This window comes from Ceratotherium simum, chromosome 36, assembly GCF_057802395.1.
Source record: "Ceratotherium simum simum isolate JZ-2026a chromosome 36, ASM5780239v1, whole genome shotgun sequence".
Taxonomy (NCBI): Eukaryota; Metazoa; Chordata; class Mammalia; order Perissodactyla; family Rhinocerotidae; genus Ceratotherium; species Ceratotherium simum.
Genome location: NC_141935.1, coordinates 26,053,178 through 26,073,659, shown reverse-complemented (window position 1 = coordinate 26,073,659; position 20,482 = coordinate 26,053,178). Strand labels below are relative to the sequence as shown.

General features: G+C 40.6%; 1 protein-coding gene across 6 annotated transcripts in view; it reads right to left on the bottom strand.

Annotated features, from left to right (window-relative positions):
* Window positions 1–20,482, bottom strand: part of SMYD3 (SET and MYND domain containing 3) — a 736,966-nt gene that overhangs the window by 168,517 nt on the left and 547,967 nt on the right. For all 6 annotated transcript variants that reach the window (XM_087424455.1, XM_087424454.1, XM_087424456.1 and 3 more), the window contains 2 exons: window positions 19,101–19,203; window positions 10,516–10,626 (listed from right to left, as the gene is read on the bottom strand). In XM_087424455.1, the coding sequence (XP_087280581.1) occupies window positions 10,516–10,626; window positions 19,101–19,203 (214 nt within the window). The remainder of the gene's footprint in view (window positions 1–10,515; window positions 10,627–19,100; window positions 19,204–20,482) is intronic.

Here is a 20,482-nt window from a genome sequence, read left to right as displayed (position 1 = left end):
ACCAGAAACCAAAAAGGGGAAGGAAGCAGAGACTACTATCCATTGGAGCACAAAGACTTAAAAAGCTATCAAGAGGATTATCTGAGTATTCAGGGACCCTGATCAGCAAATGATGGGAACTGAGGATGCTATAATTCCTGGAACTTTCCAAATAGACTATTTCCCCAGAGCATTCAATAACAATAATGGCTACCATTACCGAGTACCTACCATCTCCCAGCTATACCTACATTATCTAATTGAACCCTCAAAGCAGCTTTACCAGGTATAGATTATTCTCATTTTACAAAGGAGAAAACTAAGACTAAGATAGGGAAGCTTGCCAGTGTCCAATGGTTAGTAAGCCGCAGACCCAGGACTACCTGACTCCAAAGCATGTGCTCTTCCCATTGTGTCAGCTGCCCTGTTACCCACCACTCAGATCTGACCTCTCTGGCCAGTGTCACCAGTGTTACAAGTAGATGCTCCAGGACTAGAAACCAACTTCTCCTATATTTAATTCTGCACTTTTTCTATGATACCCTACTGCCTTAAATAAAGATATTGATTCAACAAATGGTACTGGAATAATGGGACATCCATATGCAAAAACATGAACCTTGTACTATAGACAAAATTAACTCAAAATGGATCAAAGACCTAAATGTAAAACCTAACACTATAAAACTTCTAATAAAAAACATAGGAGAAAAATCTTTATACTCTTGGATTAGGGAAAGATTTCTTAGATATGGCATCAAAAGACTGACTTGTAAAAGAAAAATGTTGAAAATTGGACTATATTAAAATTTAAAACTTCTGCTCTTCAAAAGATTCTGTCAAGAGAATGAAAAACACGAGCTGCAGGCTGAGAAAAACATATTTATGAAACACATATATGATAAAAGACTTATATACAGAATACAGAACTCGCAAAACTTGATAAGCAAATCCCTAATTCTTTAAACAGGCAAAAGATTTGAACAAATGTATCACCATAAAAGATATATGGATGGCAAATATGCACATAAAAAAAATACATTGGTCATTACAGAAATGCATATTAAAACCACAATGTGATATCACTACACACCTATTGAAATGATAAAAAACAAAATCAAAAGCAAAACTGACAAAATCAAGTGCCGGCAGAGAATTAGAGTAACTGGAACTCTCATTCATTGCTGGTAGGAATTCAAAATGGTACTGCCACTTTAGGAAACATTTGGCAATTTCTTATAAAGTTAAACATACATTTACTGTATGACCCAGAAATTCTACTCCTAGGTATTTACCCAGCTGAAATGAAAATTTATATTCACACAAAAATCTGTATGTGAATGTTTACAGTGGCTTTATTGATAACCACCAAAAACTGGAATAGAAACCAAATTTCCTTCTATTGGTGAATGGATAAACAAACTGTGGGATATCCACATAATAGAATACTACTTGGCAATAAGAAGTAACCAAATACTCAGATTATACAGTTATGTGTGTGTGTATAAAAATAACATGGCTGAATATCAAATGCATGATGCTAAGTGAGGGAAGACAGAATCAAATGTCTGTATGGATCAACTTATATGACATTCTAGAAAAGGTAAACCTCTAGTGACAAAAGCAGATCAGGGGTTAGCAGGGACTGGAAGTAGGGGGTAAGAGTTGACTTCAAAGAAGTATGAGGGAACGTGGGAGGGAGGTGATGGCACTGTTCTATATCTTGGTAGTGCTGGTAGCTGCAGACTGTATGTATTTGTTAAAACTCATAGAACTGTATGCTAGAAAGAGTGAATATAACTAAATGCAAATTATACTTCAATATTTGAAAAGTAAGATAGGGAAAGTATATCTGTTATTCATAAAATTATAGGCCAGCATAGTGGAGAGTTTAAGAATATAGCCTCTGAAGCTGAAAGCCCCAGTTACCTCACCTGCAAAATAGGCATAAGAACAACCATCCCCTTCATCAAGTCGTGGAGGTGAAACAAGATGAATCACTCAGCAGAGTACCCAGCACCCACTGAGTGCCCCCAGAGCTTTAGCAGGCACGATAATTTACAATATCCTCTGAGGAAGATCACCTCATTCTACAACCCTTCCCGAACATCATGTGCCATGAGTTGGGCTGGGTACAGTGCCTGGTACACAAGAATACATACTTCTGTGTCACAGGAGCTTCTTGTAGACCAAAAGCCAGAAGAAAAGAATTGTTGTGCAAGAATTAGAAATGTTGTGAGATGGAATTCATGTCACCCCAGGTTTTGGAGAGACCCTCTTCTTACCCCTGGGGTGGGCTTTTGGACAAACCAGGGCAACATGAAGCTTGGGGAGCACAGCTGCCTGTTCTCTGGGGAGAAAGCAGTGTTGAAGCACCACATCCTGTGATGTGGTGAACAGCTATTCCAGGGCGGACACAATAGCTACATTGTTTATTACCCAGCCAACTTTATAGCCCATTGTGCCATGCCCAGAAGCCTCTCCCGGTACTTCATGGTAACAGTGCTGATGGAATTATGTGGTTATGAAGTCTATAAAGTCCTTTCCTCACTTTAACATTAATGACAGCCAGCACTGCATTCACTCTAGGGAAACTCATTCTTTGGTTGTTTGGAGAAGCAGACATAGGTAACACACAGTAATGTTAGGTTCTGACTACTTAAAAACTCATCACACTCACCCACACTCACACACAGAGTTCTTCAATGCCCTGCCAAATCTTTCTAATCTTCCTAAAGATAACATAATTCGGTTATGATGAAAACTTTAGAAACAGGAAACACATTCTGCTTAGGTTGTTAAAACTTGAAAGAGAAAACAATTCAGAGCTGGTTGGACTCATCATCCCACCACAAGGCATTTCTGCTTACAATTAATTTAGCAAAATAGACGAAGGCAGCAGAAAAAAATCTTGGTTTACTAACGACCTTTAAGTAATTGTTCATATTTCAAATAGACTCAAGTTATGATAAACTTTTCCTTGGGCAGAGAACTCTCCTTTCCTTTGAATAGAGCTTTAACTCTAGCCTTCCTTTACTCCTTCTTGAGACAATTTTGTTTTTTCCTTTGGCTCAATCCTGCCTCTTCTCCCCAGTTACCACAGTTCAGTATTAACAGCCTAGCTGAGGTGCAGCACATGCAGGAGTCGAGGCAGAGCACCAGAGAAGTCATTTCTTTGTAGGATGCTGGGCTACCTCAGGGCTCCACAGCTCACAGATGATGTGCAGGGCCTCAGAAGGGACCAGAGAAAGGTAATTCAATGTTACAAAAAAGGATCTCTGAAAAGAAGCTGAAATAATTACCAAAGACAATAATTAACATTGCTTTATTTCTACAGAAGAAAGTTAGAGGAAATGGACTGAGACTAGTAGCATCAAAGAATGAGAAGCTTATTAGACTTTCCCCCAGACAGAGCCATCTATTAAACTGTTTTCGGAATGGATACATTTTCAGAATGACTCTACTCCACTCTCTCTCCACAGAAGGCGCTATGATAAAAGAAGACGGAGATCCCTGCCCCACAGACAGGCTGGTACGGGGTGAAAGATGCACAGATGCTTGCAAGCCCTCGGGAGAATCAGATCATTGCGTATCCTCACATTTTCCTTTGCCTCCAAAGACTCGAATTCCTACCTCTGTACTTGAAAAGCAAACTGCAGACTTTAAATCAAGATGTTGTAAGTTCAGACTTTGAATGTTCCCCTCTACTCCAAACCCACAGCAATGATAAGTAAAATGTAAAAAGAGAAACGAAAAACAGCTTACTAATTCACAAACAAGACAAACATCTCCCTGGACCAACAGAAATGCAAAGCAGCAAGCAAAGCTGAAGCTAGGCCTCAGGTCTGGAAGCAGGCGGTGGCAGGCACCAGCTCAGCCCCAGCGGGTAAAAGGGAATAAATATGCCTCACATAAGAAAAGTGACTGGAGTCAGCTTTCAAGTCTAAAGCCAAGGGATGAGGTGAGGCTCCCTTGTTTATAAAAAGAGGCTGCAAATACATGACTGATGACCTGTTCCCTTGGGCTAAGCGTTATAGGAAGCTGTGGGCATGGAAAGGCTAGAAGACACAGATAGCGTCTCTCCAGGTACAGAGCCAAGGTGTCCATCACCTAAGTAACTGGATCTGCAGCAGCCTCCACATCACTGTGCTGCAGCAGCTCCAAATGCCAGTAAGTTCTCGTCCTGAACTGGGGCCTGAGGGGTCTGTGAGAGATAAGTGCAAAGCTACCAGACAGAGGGGATGAGCACAGGAGGAGAGAAAGGAACAAAACCAAAAAACTTTCCACTGAAAATGAACCTGCCATACAAAATTCCGAAACACTCAGTGAGATGCAACGCTAAGGAAGATAACCAACAAAAAATCAACAATCGGAACATGATTTCACTCCAGGAAAATAAACTATGGCACTGACTGACCAAGACTTCAACGAAGTATGATTAGGATGCTCAAATAGATAAATAACAGAGCAGTATGCATTAGAAGTGAATAAAAAGTTATGAAACAGAAACAGGTAGAAATAAAACATAAACTGAGAGATATGGGAAAAAAGTGAATTTGAAATCCTGGAAATAAAAAGGAGTCATTAAACCAACCCAATAGCAAAAAACATCGCTAGGACATGATTTAAGGGAGCTTTTGTTTTAGAAACATGGAACAAACGCCAGAAGCTGAAAGGGGTTATCTCTGGGAAGCAGGTCTTGGGCAGGAGCAGCAGAGGGAAGACATCCTCATGTTTTCACTTGGGTTGGAGTGCTTTTACTTTTCCAACTATATACATGTATCACTCATAAAAATTAAAATAAAAAATTTAGAAGACTGTTTGCAAGAAATAACATTAACGAAGGATTTTCTGAAGGATATATAGTCCATGCTTTCCTCTATATAGCCTAAATTTTATTATTGGAATGAAGCAAACCATCAGGGAGATAAGAACTTACATTATATAATTTTTCATCCTTCTTGTTACTTCTTTTATTAAGTTATAGTATGAAATTATGTCAATCAGCCACATTGAGGGATATTATATAAATGAGCTACTTAAATCACTGTGGAAGTCTGATAAGAATGCTGAGGGGCTGGCCCGGTGGCGCAGTGGTTAAGTTCGAGCACTCAGCTTCAGCAGCCCGGGGTTCACAGGTTCGGATCCCAGGCGCGCACTGACGCACTGCTTGTCAGGCCATGCTGTGGCGGCATCCCATATAAAGTAGAGGAAGATGGGCACAGATGTTAGCCCAGGGCCAATCTTCCTCAGCAAAAAGAGGAGGCTTGGCATCAGATGTTAGCTCAGGGCTGATCTTCCTCACCCAAAAAAAAAAAAAAAAGAATGCTGACCAGTCAGTCCCAGAAGGACCCTGGCGTGAGTGCCTCAGGCCTCAGTGCCAGGAAAAGCTGTGCTTCAGCCGAGGACCATGTGTGTGTTCAGTCTTACAGCTACTGTAAATTCTGAAGTTAGTCTTTTAGCTTTGGCTGCTGGCAATTTAGAGTCAATTTGTGATTTACTCCCTATTGTCACTGTATAGGATCATACGGCACGCATTCTGGGTACTAACTTGCTTCTGTCTTACTTCTTGTAACTCTTATTTCACAAATCAATATAAAATTTATTGCTGTTTTATTATATATACAAATATATATACATGTGTATATGTGTGCATGTGTGCCCGTAAGCCACTTCAGAATCTCATGGGTGAGGGAAAAGGTGTCATTAGATAAAACAAGTCGAAAAAGAGAAGAGAAGAGAAACAAGAAACAAAGGTAGGTTAGATCTTGGGGTCATGATTTTAGGGGACAATGAATGCCAAGCTAAGAGTTTGAAGTTTATCCTGAAGACTAAAGATAATGCTAATATTTTAAAAATTCTGAGCACAGCAAAGACAGTGGTTTTTAAGAAAACTTACTCTAAAACAGTGTGCAAGATGGATGGAAGGGAAGAAATTGAGGACCAGGTGACCAATTCGGGGCTGTTTCAATAATCTAGGAATGAGGCAATAGGGCAGCAAGTATACTGATAAACACTGTGTTGTAAAAAAAAAAGGTCAAATGTAACAGGTTTTAGAAAAGATAAAGTGACATGGCAAGTAAATAGAGCTTTATTTGCAACAAAGCACGTGACATCCAAAGAAGCACGCTATGTACCATCCACAAACGTATGGAAACAATCAGTGCCATTTGGTCTGTTCTGCTTCTATTGCCTTGATTCTGACCAGGGCAAGCCACGGGAGAAGCCAAATCACCCCAACACCTCCCTGAGAAGGTAGGTTTTAGTTCTTTCAGAAATTAAGCTGCTGCTGATTACAAACGACAACTAACTCCACACATACAAATTACATCGCTATTAAAAGGCCTCTTGCCTTCCTGAAACACGAGACCTTGCGAGTCCAGTAACACGCAGATGTAGGCACGTACTAAATATTGCTTGACGCAGAAACCTGTTGAAATGAATTTTCTAGGTTCCAAGAAAAGCAGAAAAACAATCTTGAAAACGTTAAATCTAGGAACTGAAGTAAATTTAATTTTGACTGAATTTTGAATTTATGATCTTTGCGGAATACACTAAACTGAACTTACCTATGTATTTTCAAAGCAAATCAACAGTATAGAGATTTCAGAAGGAATGTTTATATCACTAAACAGAACAAAATTCTCAAATAGAAACTTAAAAATATAACTGAAAAACTAAAATAAATCAAGTTTATATTCTCATCTAAATACATACCCTACTCACTTCCACTAGGAAACATTTCAGAGAAACATGGGATAATAGAGCTGGAAGGGGCCTTAAGATCATCTAGTCTAAATTCCCTTGTATTACATACGGTATCTGTCTTTCTCTGTCTGACTTATTTCACTTAGCATAATGTCCTCAAGGTCCATCCATGTTATCACAAATGTCAAGATTTCCCTCTTTTTTATGGCTGAATAATATTCTATTATATATATACATATAATATAACATAGAGAGATAGATATAGATATTATAATATATATACCACATCTCTTTTATCCATTGGTCTATTGATGAACACTTAAGTTGCTTCCATGTCTTTGTAAATATGTAAAATTTTTGTAAAACTTTGTAAAAATGAACATGAGGGTACAGATACCTTGAGTTAGTGTTTTCATTTTCTTTGGATACATACCCACAAGTGGAATCAGTGGATCACATGGTAGTTCTATTTTTAACTTTTTGAGGACCTCCAAACTGTTTTCCATTGTGGCTGCACCAATTTACATGTCCACCAACAGTGCACGAGGGTTCCCTTTTCTCCATATCCTTGCCAACACTTGTTATTTCCTCTTTTTGTTAATAGCCATTCTAACCGGTGCGAAGTGATATCTCATTGTGGTTTTGTTTGCATTTCTCTGATGATTAGTTATGTTGAGCACCTTTTCAGGTATCTGTCTTGACTACCTTGGCTATCCGTATGTCTTCTTCGGAAAAAAGTCTATTCAGTTCCTCTGCCCATTTTTAAATTCTATGTTTGGTTTTTTGCTATTGAGTTGTATGAGTTCCTTGTATTACAGATGATGGAACAAATCAGAGAAGTTGAACGACTTGCCCAAGACCATTCAATTTGTTAGATACAGAATGGACTAGAATCCAGCAGAGTAACTGAGTACTTTCTTTGAATATACCATTTGGCCTATCTCTAACACAATATCTGTGATGGTTAATGTTATGTGTTAATTTGACTGGGCCACAGGGTGCCCAGATATTTGGTAAAACATTATCCTGGATATGTGTGTGAAGGAGCTTTTGGATAAGATTAACACTTGAATCAGTAGACTGAGTAAAGCAGATTGCTCTCCTCAATGTGGGTGGACCTCACCCAATCAGTTGAAGGCCTGAATAGAACAAAAAGGCCAACCTTACCACGACTAAGAGGGACCTCCTCCTGCCTGACTGCTTTCAAGTTCGGACATCGTTCTTTTCCTGCCTTCAGACTCAGGTTGAAACACTGGCTCTTCCTGGGTCAGACTGTAACTATACCATTAGTTCTTCTGGATCACCACTGCAGATCTGGGGACTTAGCCTCCACAATAACATGAGCCAAATCCTGATGATAAATCTCTTTCTCTTTCACTCTTTCTCTCTGTCTCTCTCAGTATATATAGTGTGTATCACTATATATATCTATATATATATATATAGTGTGTATCACCATATATATATATATATATATATATAGTGTGTATCACCATATATATATATATATATATATATAGTGTGTATCACCATATATATATATATATATATATATATATAGTGTGTATCACCATATATATATATATATATATATATAGTGTGTATCGCCATATATATATATATATATATATATAGTGTGTATCACCATATATATATATATATATATATATAGTGTGTATCACGATATATATATATATATATAGTGTGTATCACCATATATATATATATATATATATATAGTGTGTATCACCATATATATATATATATATATATATATAGTGTGTATCACCATATATATATATATATATATATATATATATATAGTGTGTATCATATATATATATATATATATAGTGTGTATCACCATATATATATATATATATATATATAGTGTGTATCACCATATATATATATATATATAGTGTGTATCACCATATATATATATATATATATAGTGTGTATATATATATGTATATACACACACACAAACACACATATCCTGTTGGTTCTCTTTCTCTGGAGAATCCTAATACAATATTAAAAAAACTTAGCTCAACGGGAGAAAGCAAATGGTCTCAATGGATATAGTAGACACTGTAGATCGGCTACCCAAAAGCCATTCACAACCTTCTTCTCCCTCGTCTTCCTCTAGTATAAAGGCTGAACAGCTAAAATACAGTTTCCTCACCTCTTTTATAGCTAAAGGTGGTCATGTGACACAGTCCTGAACAGTAAGATGTAGGTGGAAATCCCTAGGAGGATTTCTCATTGTTCTTTGCCTTTTATTACCTCTTCTTTTTAAAGTCTAGAGCTTGGACATATGACTAGGGGTTGGGGGCAGCAGTCATCCTAGGACCATGAGGACAAAGGCACTTGCAAGGCATGGCTAAGGAGGAAGACAGAAGGATTCTGGGCCTGTGATGAGATCTATGAGTAGCTGCTCCCATCTTGGACTGCTTCTCCAGAATTCTTGAGACAAATACACCACCCCTACTAAAGCCAATTTTAGTTGGCTTATCTGTTATTTGTAGCCGAACTCTTAACCTAATATACTATTCTAGCCAGATTTAAACTATAACAATAAACTGAAAGTGAACATAAACCCAATTTTAATAAAATATAAACACTTATTTGAGACATTTTTGTGGGTCTGCCATATAGATGGCATGTAAGAGGCACTAAATCTCAAAGCTTTCCCATTCCCAACTAAGGATGCTGGTGGGAAGCTAGCTTGATGCCTGCCATTCCAGATTACAGTCTGGGGAGAAATCTCAGGGGATCTCCCATGATTCTTGGCATGTCTGTGAGTGGCAAAAGGCTAACGCTAATAGAGATTGAATCTTGGGGAGCTATTAGCAGCGGGTCCAACTTCTCCCATTTAATTCACTTATTTCTAAAAGATCTTTTTAATGAAAAGCTAATCATCTTCACTGATTCCTGCATCATTAGAATGAGCTCATGGTCCTTTCTCCTGCAGTGAAACCAATGACCTCTCTCCACTGATGCTGGCACCAGAAGTCAGGTGGTTGTGGTATAGAGGAATGGAAGGAGCACTAGATTTAGTCAAAAGAGCTGGGTTTGAGACTTGGTTCTGCCACATTTTCCTTCATTCTGTCCCAGGGGCACATCTCTGAACCTTTCTGAGTTCCATTTCCTAATTTATAATTATTGAGTTCAAATGAGGTAATGATTACAAAAGAATTCCAACAAATGCAAAACACTCGACAAAAGTAATATTTCATCAGATAACCTGATTGTGTGCAAACTAAAAGTAAACACGTTCAATGTGAGGAGTGTATATGAGTAATATGAGAAAAATTAATTCATTATCTTTATGGCATTTACTTTGGCTCTTCTTCCTTTGTCAGAGGGTAAAAGTTGCTGGATAACTGATCTCCACCTGATAAAGTGTTGAAGCAAAACGCCTTACAGAACAAATTTTAAAGACATAAAAAACTAGATACAACTTGGTATGTTTATCACTGAGCAAGAGCTGTTGCCATCATGAAGTAACTTAATGCTTTTGTTATAGCTCTAATAGCACTCTGCCTTCAACATCTTTTCATTACGTGTTTAACACCTACCTTCCCTCTAGACTGTAAGCTCCATGGATCCTTACCTGAGATTAAACCTCTCATTGCCTGGTGTGTGATAAAAGTTCCAGGAAATAAAATATATGTGGCATAACGCATTATTTTATTTACTTTTGTTTCCTACTAGGCAGTGAGGGTCTTTTACTTTTGGATTAATGAAATAAAAGCAGAGTTCTCTGAAAGACCACTGGGATGTTGCCTGAGAGCAGTTCCAAGCTGGTTCCACACAACATACCTTGTCCTGGGTTTGGCATCGGAAACAGTCACATTCAAAGCAGTATTGGTCCCTCAGCTGCTTCTGGCGCTCCTCACTGGTCATCAGCATGTCCAGGTAGCAGATGGTGAGCTGTGGAGGCCAGAGAGAGGAAAGGGGTCACATGACTGTTGTGCTCATTTTCTTTAACAAATGGTTATTACTATTGCTGACTATTAAAGTAAAACATGCTTTTATTACACATCAAAAAGTGTAAGAGAGAAGATACTACTTAGAGTGTCTCCACCCAAATACTCACATGTAACATTTTTAATATACTACCTTCCGTCTTTGTTATGTGGTCAGCACAAGTGTATCATGTATTTATTTTAAAGAACTGGGCTCAAGACCTCTATACACTTTTACACCTTACCTTTTATTCATTGAACAGTAAAATACCAAGAGCTGTCGTATGTTCGGTATTACTAAGGTTTGGTTAATAAATTCTGTAACCACTGGTAATCAGAGAAGCCAAATTAATCCTGGCAATCAAATAGGTGGCAGATGATATACACAGATTGCTCTTAAATCCTAATCAATTCTATGGCTGCCTCCTGGAATTTAGGGTCAATCAAGTTTGGTATCTTTGATATTAGGAGACAGTTCTCCTACTCGTGACTACATTTTCTTTTAAGGTGGAATAATGTCCAAATAGGGAGAATTTAATATCAGAAGGAAATCACTCATGGAGGCTTTTAAATGGACTTCCTTAGACCCTTTCAAATGCAGTAACTATGCCGTGCCTGGGATGGTGAAAGGTCACAGATGAGAGGGCACATCTCAGAGATTTCTCAGGTTTCTCTCCAGCCCTAAGATTTCACTTCACGACATAGGTCTTTAGGTAACATCACGATGTTTAGACACTTCTCACTTGAGTGGATCTGCTATATACTGAAAGTCAAATTCAAAATACACACAACGCAACTCCTGATTGTCCCTCGACCTGTTCTGTCTCAGTTGGAGCCTTCCCAATCTCAGCTGACAGTGATTCATCTTCTGTGTTATCCAAGCTGAAACCTTGGGGTCGTTCTTGACTTCTCTCTCTTTCACATGCCCAGTCCAATCCACTAGGAAATTCTGTGGGCTCAACCTTAAAAATATATCCAGAACCAACTACTTTCTACCTTTTCCAACGTTACCATTCTGGTCTGAGCTACCGTCATCTCCTGCCTGTAAGACGCAAGTCTCACAACCGGTCTCCCTGATTCTCCCCGGGGCCCCTGCACTCCACCCTCGATCCAGCGATTCACTTAAAATACAAGTCAGATCAGATCTTTCCTCTGTTTGAAATGCTCCAAAGGCTCCCCCTTTTGCTTAGGGTAAAGGCCAAGTCCTTACAATGGATTCCCACAGTGCACCTCAGAGTGTGATTCCTGGAGAGTTGCTAGTCCATGTTGCTATTCTACCATGAAATGAGTAAAGGAATGCAAAGTTAACATTTAGAAACTTGTACAGCAATTGGGTAAGAGAAATTTTATGTGACTCTAATAATAAAACATTGGGCTTTTATCTTATACATTTTTTAATAATTTTATTTTTTATTTATTTTTCCCCCCAAAGCCCCAGTAGATAGTTGTATGTCATAGCTGCACATCCTTCTAGTCGCTGCATGTGGGACGCAGCCCCAGCGTGGCTGGAGAACCAGTGCCTCGGTGCGTGCCCAGGATCCGAACCCAGGCCGCCAGCAGCGGAGCGCGCGCACCCAACCGCTAAGCCACGGGGCCGGCCCATTATACATTTTTTAAATTTCATTTTTCTAGTAATTCATCTTCACTAAAGTTTACAGAAATATTAGTCTGCAATGGATTAGGGAAAAAATAACCACAATAATAAGTGGTCCTTCATCACAGGTAGTGAGAGTAGCAGTGGCTTTACATAATCCAGCCCTGTTCCCTCTCTGAATTCATCTCCTCCTTCTTGTGGCTTCCCACCCAGCCTCCTTCGATCTTCACATACACTCCCACATCAAGCGCTGTGCACTGGCTGTTTCCTCTGCTCTTCTCCCAGATCTATTACAGTGATCTCCCTCATCTCTTTTGAGTTTCCAGAAAACCCCACTTTCTCATTTCTGAGGTCTAACCTGACCACCCTATTGAAAATAACAACCTGACTCCCACCCCACCCCAGCACTCCTAATTCCCCACCCTTCTCTAGTTCTTCTTTTTTTGTAAGATGTATCAGCTTGTATCATACTGTGTAAATTACCTCTTTATTCACTTTCTCATGTAGAAAGTAATTATGGGGGTACGCGTGGAGGGGGAGAAGGGGATATTGTAGAAGAGGAAGAAGGCAGGATTATCCACTGAAGGAGAGAAAAAAACTCCCTAGAGCAAAAAACTCCATGTGGTTTTTCTTGGACTTAAAAGAAAGCATGTCTACAAAGCATGATCTTACTTGTCTGAAAGCACAGCAGGGCAGAGAAGGCCATCATCTTTGAAAGAAAATACAGCTTTGGGAGGGCCTCACTAAAGCAGTCAGGGGGAAGGAGGCCTGGTCTCGCCAGCCAGAGCTGCCCAATCCACCCTGGCCATCCCCAGGGTGACAGAAGCCACCGCCTGATCTGGCTGGCTGGCTCTGTATAGATCCTTCACATGTTAGTCACCTATAATACACTGCTCCATACACAGAAACGAGAGCACTGTATCTGCCCTTAAGAAATAGAGACAATGATGTTCTTGAACATCTACCATGTGCTAGGCAGTCACTAGCGAGGCAGCATGAGACAGTGAACACCAGCAAAGCTGGGATCCGTCGGGGATTTGTACCCGCGTCTCTTAATTCAAGCCTGATGTTCTTTTTACAGTAACACAGCTGCTTCTCATACTTGTGGGGGGGCTATAGGCGAGACTAGCTTCTTAAGGAGCTATGGCAGCACCATCAAACCTGAAAGACTCAAGCCCATGCTAAGCAATGTTCTGTGACAACTGGGCTCCCTCAGCTGAGACCACACCCACTTTTTAATTCCCGAAATCTTTCTTTTGCTTCGTGATCTGAAGCCAGGGCTGCCTCTGACATGCAAATGGCCAACCTATCAGGCAAGTTCCTCATGTTTATAGAGAACACTATGTTTCAAATTCCAAACAACCAACTTCTAAGCACACTTTTTGAAACAGCCTATTAGTAAGTTTGGGGCAGCATATACATTCATCTTATATTATCAAGTTCTCAGGAAACAGTTTCCTTACCTTGTATGAGGTGAGATGGTAAAATGAGCTGATCTCTGTGTGCCCTCTTGGGTTAACTCTAGGACCCTAATTCTCAATCCAGCCCAATGGCGCTCAGTCAACAGCCCCAGCTATCAGATCAATTGGCAATAGTTACTGGGTGAGTGCAATGTGCCCAGTGTGAAGCCAACGGATCCAGGGTCTGCCACACCAGAGAAATATGCTTGACTAACCCATGACTTTATTACGAGGGCCAAAACTCATGAGCAATCATGCCAGGCAGTGAACAGGCAACAGAAGACTAGTTATTTCACTTAACCCCGATAAATAGCCTCCTATGGCCTCCCCCACTATCCTGTAACTGCCTGTAACCACTACCAGGACTTTGCAATGGCTTTCTCACCTGCCTTCCTGCTGCCTTCAGTCTACCTTTCATCTTCTAAACTGCTCTGAAAGAGATCTTCCTAAAACTCACATCTGATCATGGCATTTCTCTACACAAAGATTTTTTATGGTATCTTACTGCCTATGGGATAAAGGCACCCAAGGCTTCCCCAACTGATTTTCTGGCTGCCTTTATACTCTCAGCATCTCTCCCTATACCCTACCATCAGTCCCAATTACGCACATCGCTACACCTCTGAAACAATGCACACCATGCCAGTGTGTATCGTGCATGGCTGCCTTGGCTAGCCAATGCCCTTTCCTCCACTCTCGGCTTATTCAGAGCTCTCTAACCCTTCAAGTTTGCCTCAAACATGCCTCTTCCAATGAAGCCTGCGCCATGCCCCTCTCTGTGCCCCTTTCATGCCACTGAAGTTCACAAAATACGTTGTATCAAAGCTGAAGGTCTCATGGCAAAAACATTTTTATTCATATTTTTTGGGGAAAAAAAAGATGGCCAGATTACTAACTGGTAATGACAGCTAAATCATTTTTATCAGCCAAAGATAAAAACCTTTATTAAAGATTCATTGACTCACCAGTTATAATGCAGAGTCTGCTCAGTTAATGTAGGGCTCATTTAGCAGGAACTTATATATGCAACTTTGCCATTGATCAGTGGTTGCTTTAACGGCATAGAACAAAATCACATTAAAATATTAATGCTACTGACCATTGCTTTGCCATTTTAGTGCAGCTCTTATGGAAAATGCAGTAAATCATTTCCAACATTAGAGTAACATTATGAAAGATATTTTCTGGATGTTGAATATGTTGCTTACTTGAAAATTTCAAGGCAAAACGAACCTCTTTACCACAAAGCCCATTTTTTCATTATGTACATCTGAGTGGATAAGACCAAGTTAAAATTAGAATTTGTTTTCATTTCTGGAATTACACTGTCACAATTATAAATTTTTCTGCTAATACTGGCTCTGAACTGAAAAAAGACTTTGAAAAAAATCGCACTTCTTTTTAAAGTCAAACCTGAGTGTTATTCTTTTCTCTTTTCTTTGTCACACCCTTGTAGCCAGTCAACTATCAAATCCTGCTAATTTTAGCCTCTAAATATTATATTCTTCAGATCCCCCATCACAAGCCACCACCTGAATTCCCGCTGTCTTAGGCCACCATCGTCACTTCTTGCCTGGATTACTGTATCATCCTGACCCTCATTCTCCCGACTTTGCCTACACACAGAAAACCTGATCATGCAGGTTCCTTTGCTTAAACTCTTCAGTGACGCCTCATTGCCTATCCCCCTCCTCTACAAATATCTACTGACCACCTCCCGTATACCAGGCACTGTTATGGAACCTTCAGATTCACCGAGTTCCTTAATAAGTCCCCTATGGGTTCCTCCGTCTGGTCCTTGCATATTCCTTCAACTGCTGCTCACATCTGAATTCTTCAGTCTCTTGATTTGAACTGCTTCCAGCTCCTTGAACTCACCATTCTGTCTCTGGCCTCGTGTCTTTGCCTAGAACGCCTTCCCCTGTCTTAGCCAACTTTAACTCTATGGATCCTTTAAGAGTCTAGGACTCACTTCTCTGGAAGCCCTCCTCAACCAGTCCCACCTCCTGCCCCTTACCACCACTACTTGGGTACCCCTGCTCTGAACATCTATAAAGCCCTATGTACATTTATGCTATTGTATTTCTCATATTCTATTATTGTTTTCTCTTCCATGTTTGTTTCCTCAATTACACCTTGAATTCCTGAAAGCAAGGCTGGGTCTTACTCATCTTTGAATTCCCAATGCCCACCCCAGTACATGATACCCAGTAAACATGCAGTGGATTTGTTAAATGACTTAGCAAATGAGTAAAGATGACTGAGAAGAAACAGACTGTTCTAGCTCCAAAACATTTTAGATTAAAACTGACATTAGGGATACTGATATGCTCAATTTATGCAAATCACTTTTCTCCCAATTGACATGGCTCCAGAGAATGCTGGCAGCCAATGGCATTATTTTAACAGCTACAACTCTTCTAACCAGGAATTCCCATGAGAGTGGCCTGGACTGTTCAGCTTTCTTCCCTGATCCATGTTTTAGAAGACTCTCAGACCTTAATATGTATTTCACAGCTTAACATAACCTTGAAGAGGCAGCCATCAGCAATCTAGTACGTAAACATGACAAATCATAAACAAACATCTCTCTGTAGGAGGTGCTGGGTGAGGAGACAAAACTCCAAAGCCAAAAAAGACCCAACAACTCAGCATTACAATGAAAATCCTTATGTAGCAAAGTGCTATAAATGGTGCTGGTTTGAGGGGAAGTGGTCCAAAAGCGGTCCAAAGGATGGCTTTATGTGGAGAGAAACAAAGGGTAAGAAACTTCTGTTATTATGAACCCTGTGCAATTTTCCAGCTCTCCTTGCCTGAGGTCTGAATTGTTCCCATCTCAAACTGACAATGGGCTGGCTTTCATGTTACTTTCTTTTCCGGGCCCATGGGACAAACGTGAGGATTAGTGGTAGTTTCACAATGGCTCTAAGATTCTATTCCACCTCTGGTTTTGTCTTTAGCAAGACTCATTCATTCACTCAACAAACACCGACTGAGGATCTTCTACATTACAGGCACTATGCAATCTTCCCTCATGGAGCCTACATTCTGGTACTTACATCCCAAGTGGCACATATAAAGTTGGGGGTGCCCTAAAGAGCAATAAAGCCAAAATGCAAAGTTCATGCTACGAAATAGCCAAATTTCTAAATTTATTTCCTTATCCAATTTAAAGCAAATATTTGCACAATAAAAAGGAATCACCCCTCTTAACCTCAAAACATCTTTTCTCGTGGTTCTCCCTCTCCTCTACCTCTGCCCCAAGGGGCCAGTTTTAAATGTGCAGGATGTATTTCAGGTGTTGGGGGGTGGCTACGGGCATTAACTGAGCAGGGTCTAGGGACACCAGCCTTCTCCAATGACGCAACCATCCTTCAAAATGAACAGCTGTTCCATCTGGAATGCCAGTAGTGCCCTCAGCAAGAAACACTGCTGGTCTTTACAGTATGCTCAATTTAACAGAAAGTCGAGTCAACAAAGAGCTATTGAATGCCGCCTTGGGGCAAAGGCGATACAGAAGTTAGACTCAATTGCCTGTCCTCATGAAGCTCGTAGCTGAACAGAGTTGTTGCCAAAAGAGCCAGAATAAATGCCAAAGAAATATTAATTATCACTATAAGGGAGATCTCAGAGGGAAAGATCTTCCTTTAATTTGGAAGGAAAAGCTTTACAGAAGAGATGGTGTTTGAGAGGGCCTTGAAGGGTGTATAACATTAAGACAAGTAGAAATGGTGGGCAGAGAGAGGGAGGACAACTGAGCAGAGACAACGTCGTGCACCAAGACTTCTATAATGGTATGGAAAAAATGTTATTTTCTGAACGAGCTGGTATAAGAAACACTTATGGGGAGAGTCCTCTCTTTGATGAGAAGCTGCTTTGATAAGTACTGCAGGGGAACACATTCGAGTCTGCAGGACCTGACGCTGAGCAGAACTATTTTGTGTCAGGCAAGAGGAGGGACTTGCTTGTTGCTCTAGAGATGGAAAGAGAAGGACATGAAAAAAGTGAAATAAGCACCAAAGACCAGGCGTTTTTTCAACTAAATGAAAATCAACCAAGGAGACTAACTGGCAGCCAAGCTTAGAAAACAAGAGTTATATGAAAAGATATTTCATACTGAAAATATCTATTTTCTTATGGGAATTTCTTTGTTGTTTCTGAAAATTCCAACCATTTCTAATAGTTTCTATGTTTGCTTTTAATTTAGCAAAAACAACAACATTATCATCATCAACATTATCATCAATAGTAGCAGCCATCCCTCAGCCCCCTTAATGTTGCCACAAATGGATAGTGGTTCCCACCCTTACCTGCCTTCAAGTCATATATGGCCTGGGACAAAAAAATCTAAATTCCCCATATTGCTGACAGATATCCCACTGTACCTAGTACATTGGTCCTAAAAACCGGAAATTCAATAAGTGGCTATAAAAGAGACAGCTTATTCAGTTGAAAATCAGCTTGGAGGGAGTCTTATCAAAGCCAAATCCCTATCCACATAAAATATGGTGCCTCTGAATTTAGGTTTTATTGGCTGAGTGCTGTATAAATGCAATAAAAGCTTACGATACTCTGTTTTCCTTGCAATAAATATCCACTTTAGCAAATCGGAAGGTAGAAGGAACTGCGTTCTAAAAAGCCTACGTATCTATGCCCCAGAATTCAGGGTAGTAATTGTGCAAGCCCTGTGCAGGCTCGCAGCCCTGGGACAGCCCATCTGCAGCTGCCTCGCAAGACCTCGGAATTCTGAGAAGGTTCTCATCAAAAGAAGCTGCCTTGGCAGTCTGCAAAACTGGCAGGGTCAAAGCCAGTTCACTGCTAGAGGTCCCACTTCTGTCCTCTCTTCCCTTCACATCTTTGCTTGGATAGTTATCCAGAGATGCTGATAAGTTTGGAAGGGCTCAATGGCAACCTGGAAGAGGAAAATTTGTTTGCTGTCTTAACATGAAGGTAAAAACGAGTCACCTTCAAAATGTGACTAGTGGCCTTGGGAGTAAGTAAGCCCTTGGGATCTCATTCACAAGCTGGGCTGCCCTCCCTGCCCATGAAAGGATGACCACCTGCAAGGATGTGAGAGGCCGCTGAACTGTCATATGCACACAACACATACACTCTGTCACACACACACCTCTCTCTCACACATGTACAATAGGAACTGTCATCATCCAGAAAAACGGTGATTAAAAAAGAAGTTAGCCCATCCATAATGTGGGAGAAGTAATGATGGGTAAACCGGTCGCCAGGTAGAGGTATTATATACCTTCCCCCTGGCAGAAGGACAATGAAAAGCTGTCCCTTGGGCACAACTGGGTGTAGAGAAGGGCCACGCTGACAGGATCTTTGGTGGAAAAGGAAGCTAGGCAGTGGGAAACACAAGTTCCTTACCTCCTCTCCCGCCTCGACGTCTCGGACTGCGCGCAGTAAGAGGTGGGGCCCGTTGAACACAATCGAACAGTTGGGGTCACAGCTGTGATTGAGCAAAGACATACTGGAGGAAAGAAAAAAAAGAGAGGGAGACCATCATGGCTCAGCAGATAGAGTCAAGTATCTAAATTTAATGAATACGATGGGCAAAAGACACTTCAGCTTGGGCGGAGGGGGACAGGTAAGGTTGACAGTGCACCAGGGATTGAGTGCTTTGGGGGAAGTCACAGAAATGTCACTAACTCACTTCATTTAAGTGAAATGCTCCCCAAGATGGAGGCTAATTAGGGAAGTTTGTTAATAAAAACATTTTCTGAGTCCTTTTTTGAGGTGGGTGTAGGGAAGTAGTTGTCTCAATAGAAACCAGCCAATAAGGCAACCCAACAGGAAGACGGGAAAAAACCGACTTGCAAAGAAACCTTCTCTGAGATGACGGGACGCATCAGTAACCACTGCAGCCAAGACACCACTGACCTTTCCCACACATGGTCTCATTTGTTGAGCTCCTTTGGAGGAACTGCCACCTCTCCTAGAACATCCACAGCTACACTGAAGAATAATTAGCAGTACTTCCTCATCAATGGAAAGCTGAGGGTATCTTGCTAACTAGATCCTCATGCATTCTGGGCCACGCCCCTGACATTTTCTTAGTGTGGAGATGCATTTGTTACCATCTGGGAAGGGAACGCATCCAAGCTGCCACCGTATCTGATAATAACCAGAATAACTGTAAGTGAGCATTTACTATGTAGAAAGCACTTTCTTAGCACTTGAGCGAGCATATTTATCAAATTCAATCATCACAATAATCTTAGGAGGATCACGTATAGATGAAGAAACTGATACGTGGAAGTTAATGACTTGCCCAAGGACACACAACTAGTAAGTGGTGACTGAGTTTGAACCAGGTGGTCTGAACTCAGAGCCCAAGCTCTGAATCATTCTATGTTATTGCTTTTTGAGGACCAATACCAATAGACCTGTAGTTTATAACACTTGTGAGAAATAAGAAAAGATCTGAATTCTCAGATTCACAATTAACTATAACAAAAACTATATTTATATTTGGACCCTAGTAGCATGAAAATAAGATGAAACTAGGAGTGACTCGGGCATGCTGCAGAAGGACAGTCTAGTAGCTCAGTGATAAAGGCCCCCTCAGTGATAGTTGGAGAGACCTCTTCAGAGGGCCAAACCCTGAAAGCTTTCTCGCCTCCTGGAGCAACAGGGCTCCGAATACGTTAAGCCAAAACACAAAATGAACCCAACTGGTTCAGTACCACGAGTCCGGTGAAACAATCACGCGCTTCAGTCCAGGAGGTAGGGAATAAGACCAGCGCAGG